The sequence below is a fragment of the Nelumbo lutea genome, chromosome 5 (genome assembly GCF_056320005.1).
Source record: "Nelumbo lutea isolate HS-2025 chromosome 5, American lotus-T2T, whole genome shotgun sequence".
Lineage (NCBI taxonomy): Eukaryota > Viridiplantae > Streptophyta > Magnoliopsida > Proteales > Nelumbonaceae > Nelumbo > Nelumbo lutea.
Window position 1 is genome coordinate 83,701,829 of NC_142688.1, and position 9,116 is coordinate 83,710,944.

At 36.7% G+C, this 9,116-nt stretch overlaps 1 protein-coding gene across 1 annotated transcript; it reads left to right on the top strand.

Annotated features, from left to right (window-relative positions):
* The first annotated feature begins 1,216 nt into the window (after positions 1 to 1,216).
* LOC148853173 (uncharacterized) lies at positions 1,217 to 8,633 on the top strand. Its single transcript, XM_088942816.1, has 7 exons — positions 1,217 to 1,947; positions 2,037 to 2,148; positions 2,799 to 3,992; positions 4,920 to 4,982; positions 5,073 to 5,293; positions 6,171 to 6,289; positions 8,264 to 8,633. Exons 1-7 carry the CDS (start codon positions 1,879 to 1,881, stop codon positions 8,373 to 8,375), a joined length of 1,890 nt encoding a protein of 629 aa, XP_088798942.1. The 5' UTR covers positions 1,217 to 1,878; the 3' UTR covers positions 8,376 to 8,633.
* The last annotated feature ends 483 nt before the right edge of the window (positions 8,634 to 9,116 follow it).

Here is a 9,116-nt window from a genome sequence, read left to right on the forward strand (position 1 = left end):
AATCCATTATTACTCTTTCCAATAACATCATGCTTAAGTCTCTCTCTCTCTCTCTCTCTATATATATATATATATATATATATATCATCTTCTGTCCATTAAAACTCTCATTTCGTCTTAAATCTAACCATTTTGGCTCTATCTAATAAATGGGCATAAATTTGATGAACTTGATTGGGTTAAGGACCAAATCAATACATAAAATATGAACCTAGCCTAAACCATAAGTGATGAGGTGCAGCTTACGTCAGCTCGGGTTGGGAGTTTGATACATTTTTGAATGGCCCAAAACCCAATACGAGCCGAGATTCTTCAAATTTGGCAACCCAACTTAACCTTTTTTATATTTAACCGCATTCATCGCATGAGTTTACTTTCAGATTTCATTACTACTTTTCTGTATTATGACTTTATAAGTCATTCTTAAAAGTTAAATTTCCCTCCTTCCTCTCTCGTCTAATAGTTAATGCTTTTTTTTATAGAAAGCCCTTAGTCAGATTCATTCATCCAAATCAATAATCAACATTTACTACAGGGACGAGAAAATTTGGAGGGATGGAGCAAGTGATGATCCTGGAAATGTTAAGCGCATAGTTTGCAACAGTTAATGTTTATAGCATCTCCTCACCCCACGTAAATACCTCATTTCCTCTGAAGTCCGAAGTCTCTTTGAGTCTCATTTGACTCTCTCTAATAGAGCAAAGTATAAATTAGATGGATTGGATAAGTCTTAACCCACCAACCTTAAACATAGGACATTGTTTGAAAAATTTGTCAAGTTGACAAATCCAATGGTATACCAATTGGCTGTGCAGAATATAATGACAAATTGACAACTTGTAGCTTTTAGAAGAAACGGTGCCAATTCAGTATTGAAGATGCATTTAATAGAAAAACGTCTAAAAAGTTATTTGGTTGAGCCATTTATAAATGGCTCTCTCGAAAATTGTATGAACTGTTTATTAAAAAAACATTAATTTTGACATTTTTCATTTTTAAGACTGATTTTTCACTGTTTAACTTATATGCCTATTGGCGTTGAGGTGTAAAAAAATCGTACAAAACGTTTTTCTTATAAACGCCATCGACACCAAACAACCTCTAAATGAAACGTGCTATTTTGGGCGGTAAATTGACACGAGTGAAGAACTAAGAAGAAGAGAGAGCGATAAGACGAAGTGAGAAGAAGGTTTGAATATTTTGACGAAATGAGAGGTATGGCTGGGGCTTTGGGCTTTGAGTTGAACTGTTATAGCAGTATGCGTGATTATCTTCATAGTGATGGAGTGCGTCTAATCCAATGTGCCAATTGCCAAAGCAGCCGCATCCCCGCATGGCGCAAGGGCCGTTCCCGTCCCGCGCCGGTCCCCCCACTGCGTCACATTTGAATTTGAAAATCAACCACCAAAAAAGAAGGCCCACACCACACAGTCACAGTGTCACACCCACCCGTTGCGACTTGCGAGTTTGCGTTTTGCGAGCGAGGGATCGAAACAGAGAGCCAGGAATTAGACAGATAAACGCTCGGCTTGTCAGCGCTTTGCTGCGTATTCAAAAAAGAATATAATAAGAAAAAAAGTAACCAGATTTGAAGTTTGAATGCAACCGCAACCTTAAAAACCCTAACCCCCACCCTTCATACTCTCCTTTCAGCAAAGATCCAATCTGTTGTCGATCAATGCAACGCCTCTCTCACTTCTTCTCTGTATCTCTTGGCACCAGAGAACACTTGGGTCCCCAACATTCGTCTGGTTTTCTGTTTTTCACGAATGGGTGTCTCTATTATCTGGTTTGTTGAATTGAACTGTAACTCACGAACTGAACGTCGGCAGATTTGATTTTTTTTTTTCATTATATTGTCTTTCGTGGGAAACCATCATGGAGGATCGGTTTGGCTCGGGATCTGCACCGGGTCCATTGCTCGTGAATCCTAGATCGGATCCAAAGGTTCTACAGTTTCTCTTTTCACTTTGCCCAGACATCTTAATTGTTTCTTGTGTTCTCTCTGGTGACTTTTCTTTTTTTTGTTTTGTCAGCCGTTGGTAGGGAAGCGGGATTGTACACAATTGGGAGAAAATTCAGAGCTCGCTCGCAAGCGAATTAAAATTAGAGGTTTGGAGTCAGTGTTCCGCTCCGGGGCTAGTTTGAGTGAGTTTCTATTTTCACATTATTGTTTATCTTTACTTTCTTTGGAAATACTTCATTTTTATTTATATTTTAATGCCTACCATAGATGATAGATCATTTGTCATGCTTAGAGTTTAAATTAGCACTTGTATTTGTATATTATCTACTACTCAAGATCAGTTGGGAGATATGATTCAAGTTCTTGCATGGCTTATTCTTGCTTATTACCGTTTCAGTGAATTGGAATTAATCTGAAATGTTTCTGTGGGTTAAGGGTTTGCCTTTTTAAAATTTTCCATTTGTAAGTAGTGTACAAGGTTCTGTCATGATTTTTCAACCAACATAACTTTAACCTTTGACTTTTTTTTCCTCTATTGAGAAAAAAATTATTAATAAATTTAAAATGTTGTGAATTGTCAAATGGTAAATTGTTTGTTTTTCCTATCGTATTTTATCCAGACTGGTTATAATAATGCACAGTGGGTTGTAATTCTGAAATCTCATGAAGGATCTTCTTTCCTGTTCATTCACATTGTCCTATGTGGTGTTTCTGTTCATTCAGCTGGTCAGTCACGCTTTGTTTTCTTTCCTGCACTTTGACTTACTTGTTTATATCCATGTTTTTGCCACACCTAAAATTCCCAGTTCTAAGTCATAGTTTTGTCTTGCAGTTAATGAAATTCACTATTCAGAACCTTCAATGAGGAGAGAAACCATGGACCAATTGCACCTTGACAAACAAAAGGAGTCATCCCGAATTACAGAACAGCCTGCGACCACACTTTTGGATGTATCTCAGACAATAAGAATGGGAGGGAACAAACCTTCTCTCTTAGAGGATGCTACTTGTTTGAGTTTGGGCAACACTCACATTGCTCCAAATCCTTTAGATCTCAATGCCAAAGCCCAATCTGTTAATAATTCAGTGCATGGTAAAACATTGGTATACACCAATCACATTAGAAAACCATCCTTGATTGAAAAGCATCAGAGAGATTGTGACCTTAATTTTATGGCTTCCAATTCCAAAGGCACCGAGTTGGATCTCAATGCACAAGATGCATCTAGCTCAGTAGTCCAAGATCCTTTTTTTCATCTCAAACTTCTTGATCATGTGATGAAATCCAGAGAGGCTTCTGAGTGTGGGAGCTCAACTGGGCCTTTGGAGGAGAATGACTCATTGAGAATGTGGAAAGAGATGAAAAAGAATGGCTTCATGTCATCTTCTCATGGAGGCATTCCAATGCCAAAACAGCGTGGGAGGAAAGGTAAAAATGATGTGCTCAAGAAAAAAATGGAGCTTGCAAAGAGAGAACAAGTTAACAGGTTCACAAAGATTGCTGCTCCCAGTGGTTTGCTCAATGGATTGAATCCTGGCATCATTAACCATGTGAGAAATAGTAAACAAGTCCATTCTATAATTGAGGCCTTGGTGAGATCTGAAAAGCTTGAAAATGGCCATCTTCAAAGCAGATCAGCAAGCCATATAAAAGGAGTAGCAAAAGAAATTTATGATAGGAAGAAGAACCTGGAAAATGTACAGGATGCAGGAAACAGTCAACTTAATCGTTCTCATGAAAATGAACCACCAAAAACCTCATTAGAATGTACATATGCTCCAATGTCCTTGAATAGACCAAGTGTTCCTTTGAGCTTAGATCACAAAGTTGGATCCACTGACTCAGATCTAGTGGAAAGAAAGGTTCATGGTGCAAGTTCTGATGCTTCAAACTTCACCTCTGAACATGAAGATAATACTCTTATAGCCAAATTGTCATCAGCCACAGCCGTTGCATTGGAGGATAATAACTCTGTATCTAATAATGAGTCAACAAATCAAGCAAGTGTTTGTTTATCTGTAAAAGGTTAGTTTTAATATGAGCTACAAGTTCTTACCCTTTTATTTATTTATCTTTGTAACATGGCAAAATGTATGCTGCTGGAAAGACATGATACCAAAGGAGCTTTGACCAATCAAAACCCCCCTCATGAAATTTGATAAATACTACCTGATTGGTTGCCAGTTTTATGATACCGGTTGATTGGTTACAAGGTTTTCTGTCTTTCTTTCTTTCCTCTTTCTGGTATCATAGTCAAACCCTTGTAAACTATATGATTGAAGTTGGGCTAGGGATAGAAATATGAAATGTAAGGTGATGCCTAGTAAATTCCTCATGAGGGAGACCATTTACCCTGCAAGGATGTGATGAACAGGCTTGGTGATAGATTTCCCGTTGCCAATAAAAGAGCTCCTAGGAAGATCATCTAGGTCAAAAATTGACCTGGCTCTAATACTTCTTGGTAGTTGAAGGTCATCTTACAATTTACAACTCTGGATCTGCTACAAACAAGGCATGCACAATAGGCTACATAACTCAATCAAGAGTAAAAATGTCAATGATCTGTACAACTGGTACCTGAAAGGATCACTGGCATGTTTGCAGATAGGGCTTGACTATGATATGGAAAAGATATGATATCATAAAAACGTCTGACCAGTCAACTAGAATCATAAACGTGGTAGCCAATTAGGTGTTATTTATCAAAATTCATGGGTGGGTTTTGATTGGTCAAAACTCTTCCCATACCATATCTTTTCCTCATCATAGATTTTCCCTTGCCGATAATTGGATTACATAGCCTGTTGTACATATTTTTGTTTGTGACAGATCCCTTTCCATTCTTACATATTCATCAGGAGTAGTTTTATGTACAGTGCAGTTTGTTAGATGACTTGTAGGAGGTAGGATTAAAAACCTTGAGCTGATTTGGATGTTTCCTTTGTTTTCTAGCTGCAACTGTAGCTTCTCAGTGGTTGGAACTTCTTTATCAAGACATCAAAGGACGTCTGGCAGGTACTTGCATGCTTGTCAAAAGATTACTGGAGGTTGATATGAAGAATTATATCCATAAGTATTTATGTAGTTGCTCTTCCGTATATGCAGCGTTGCGGCGTAGTAGGAAGAGAGTTCGAGCTGTAATTGAAACAGAACTGCCTTTTCTAATGTCAAAAGAGTTCTCAGATAACCAAGAACATGACCTTTATTTTAGGAAACCATCCACTGATAGACATGCCAATATTGCAAGTCCAGAGATGCATCGGGCAAAGTGGACTACTTTGTTTGATCAAATGGAAAGTATATTGGCTGAAGAGGGAAAAAATTTGGTGAGTGAAATAGAAAGAAATTGAATTACATTTTTATTTTAGTGGTTTAAAAAGGGAATGCAGGAGGTATTGATTTTAGGAGATTTAAGTTCTGGTTCTCTCCACCTGTCCTGCAAATATGCCTGTCAGTTTAAGTATCTTCCATTTGACGTCCTCAACTAGAAGATTTCTTAGGTACACCGTACACACAAAATTAGATCATCAGTATGATCTGCTCTGTCTCTCTCTCTCCAACAAAAATTTCTGGACCAGCCATACAATCTGAATCAAATAATTTTGTCCATTTTTTCCATAATATCCTCAAAGTTGAAAATTGTTTGCTCATCATGTGCACTAATAAATGTATACCTTAGGCTTCCTTCCCTTTCTTTTTGTTTTTTCCTAAAAAAATGTAAGGGTTCTGGGGTCTCAATAACTTGCCATGTGTCTAATGTTTTAGATGTCAGGACCCACCATAGAAAGGGTTCCTCCTGGTAGATTAGCTGTGTAAAAAAATTGGCATTTGTAGAAGATCAGAACCATGTTATTTTGCTGCTTATGACCAGTTGGTGGAGAAATTTTCTCAGGTATTTTACAAGGAAAAAGTGAAACGAAATGGGTGAAAATCATTTTGTTATATAACTTGTATTGGTTTTGATAGGACAGATGTTTTAATTCGGGCTATATAATGGGGGCGCCTAATTTTCCAATCCCATGCAACACGTAGCAAGTTATAGGTGCTCAAGACCCATATATATGTCCTGCCTTTTCCAGACTAAACACTCCCTTACAAGTAAAATGAACTTTTGTTCATTCTATAATTCCCTGATTGATTTATTTTAAACATAAATCTTGCGTCTCAAACATTTATATGATTTTTTCCTGGATTTTAACTCAGGAGCGCTGGTTGGATCAAGTCAAAGAAATGCAATTGCATTGTGAACAGGGTCTCCAATGTGTGAACTGGTTTACAGCAAATGGTCTGCTGCAAGTAGGTGGATTGGATTCTGACTACAGGTATAGTTATTAAAAAAAATTAACATGCATTGTTGCTTTTATGATGTAGTAGTACATTGCTTTTTTCTATGGGTTTGACTATGATACGAGAAAAACTCTAACCAATCAACCGGTATCATAAAAGCAGTAACTAATCAGGTGGTATTTGTCAAATTCACAGGGGGGGTTGTTTGGTCAAAGCCCTTCCAGTGTCATGTCTTTCTGGCACCATAGGTTTTCCCTTTTCCTATATATGTATGTTGGTTTGGGTGATGTATTTAGCAGTGGCCTTCTTCAAGTGGTGCATGTTGCAGTCTTTGATTGGCTGTGTATCACTTGCTATGGAACCAATCACAACTGAATACACTAGTGTTTTGTATGATGTCATGTGGGCCCCATGGTTCCAGAACACTGGTGTGTTCACTCATGATTGGTTATGTATCAAGTGATACATAGCCAAGAGAGCAGCAGATCCTGAATGTACCCCGAGTGATACACACTCAGAAAGGGGGAATTGTCTATGATCATTTACTCTGTGTGAAACTTCTGGGATAGATGTGATCTGATCAGACACTCTCTACAGGATATGTCAATTCTTTTTTTCGATTGTTCATGATATTCCTTGAAGCCTTCAAATGAATATACTGTTGTATATTGGACTAGATTTAAACTTCTGATGGTGGGACCTGTAACATGTAGATCTCAATCCCTCTCGATCAGTGTACTATAGGTTGGTCATGACTCATGCACTGTTTGTCCCACCTACAGTAGGCCAGGCTTGGACCAAGTGTTTTTGTGCATGGAAGTGGACTTGCCTGAGCTTACTGTTAACTCAGTCAAGGGTGGGTCTTACTTGGGCAAGGTGCCTCAGAGCCTGATTGGACCTGGCCCTATTATTATGTTTATATGCTAATTTTAAGTTTTAAGGGTCATTACTTGGTTCAATGATAAAATCTTGGGCTGAAAAGCATGCGATCACGGGCATACAGCTGATAGCAAGCCATAGTTGTCAAGGCGACGCCTAGGCGACAAGGTGCCCTCTGAGGCTCACCTCGCCTGATCACCAAACAGTTTTCTGCTTCCTACTATAAAATACTTTTTTATTCATTCTTTTTTGAGATTATAATTATAAAATAGACACTATTAAACTAAAATAATCATTTTGTGTCTTTATATACTAATTTCTTTTTATTATTTTCTTATTTATTAGGTTTTGATCAACACAAACATTGCTAAATGCTGTATTGAACCCTCAAAGACTTAAAAACCTGAACCAATAAGCAAGGAAGAACTTAAAATTTTATCTAATCAGCACATTTTCCTCTTCCATATCTTCTTCTACTACTAATACTTTTTATTTTCTTCTTATCCTGTAACAAAAATAAGGGTTCAGCCCTTATATTTTTTGAATTTTATTTTCCTTCTTCCTTTTCTTCTCATGAATATGTTGATTTTTTATACTTTAATATGAAATTTATACTTTTCTTATGAAAATCATGAATAATTATTAAATAAATATGGTTATGGTACCTAGGGAACCACCCTAGGATCTATGTTTTAACAGTTGAATTTGGAAGTCTCTAGTGGTTTAATTACAGAAGTCCAGGTTTGTTTCAACTCAAGACTGAAAAGTTCAGGATTAAAAAAGGTGGTTTAAGGATTAGAAATTTTCAATAGAACTATATAGGTAGGTTTAGAATAGGCAATTGTATCTCACCAGCAGTCTCCAGTGTAACTTGGAAACAGTTTAATTTGTTTAAAACCTAAGATGTTACACTGCACTGGCTTGTTCTTGTTGGAGACAATCTTGTTTGATTATTTAAGTTGGTTATATATTATTGTATAGATTTTTGCTCTTTGGCTGTTTGCTTGGTGGTGTTCTGTATTCATCACATTGGTGTGTTCAACATAATGATTTAACTTACTCCTCCTACCTCCTTTTCTTGCGGAGTCATAGATTTTCACCACACAAACTGCTCAACATTGATTTTACAGATTAACGAAAGCAGATGACACAGAGAGAGAATTAGCTATTAGGGCAGCAGCTGCGTCCATTTACTCCACGTGCAACTTCATCTTGCCAACTGAAAATGTATCATGTTTCTAAATTTTATCCTATTTTTCTGCTTATCAGGCTTATTTTTAACTTCATGGAATTATTTCTTACCTTCATCCTTGTTAATGTCCATGTGCTTTTATATTACTGAGCAACCTAGTGATTTAGGTTTGTTTCTTTGTAACATTAGAGACTATAATTCATCATTTATGTTTCAATGTTATTGGATACTAGATTTTCATAGTAGCGGCAGATTACAGTGTTCTTTGAATTTTAATTGTTGAATAAATAAGTTATGGTGTATAGGAACTATGGATTTGAGGTCTTCATTACTATTTCATATAAATAAGATCACTGTTTAAATATAAATCCGGGTTCAGAAATAAATGACAAGACAAACTATACTGTATAAATTGCGAACCACGAACTGCAACCTGAACAGCTGAACCAAGTGATCCATTATATTTTGCAATTCTGTAGTTACTTGGATCCGAAGTCTCTGGGTTGAGGCAGTTATGAAATGGCATATCCAAAAACAGTAGTAGAAATGTGTATTTTGATATGGATGAGTGGAGAGTAAGGGCCTGTTTGTTTCTTCTTAACTCTTATCTTTTAAGAAGAATGTTTCAACTTTAAGAGAAAAATGGGTGTCTGTCTCCTTTTATCTCTTATTTCTTAAAATGCAATAATGCAACTTTTTGTTTTCCAATGATTCCCCAAAAATACAAACAAAAAACTCTCATATATGAGGTCAAAATGGATATTTGATATTTGATATTTGATAATTTTCAA

Excerpts from the sequence above, each read along its gene's own strand:
- LOC148853173 (XM_088942816.1), top strand. The coding sequence starts at position 1,879 with ATGGAGGATCGGTTTGGCTCGGGATCTGCACCGGGTCCATTGCTCGTG. Across the intron at positions 2,149-2,798 it reads CCGCTCCGGGGCTAGTTTGA|TTAATGAAATTCACTATTCA; the intron begins GTGAGTTTCTAT and ends TTTGTCTTGCAG. Across the intron at positions 3,993-4,919 it reads TGTTTGTTTATCTGTAAAAG|CTGCAACTGTAGCTTCTCAG; the intron begins GTTAGTTTTAAT and ends TTTGTTTTCTAG.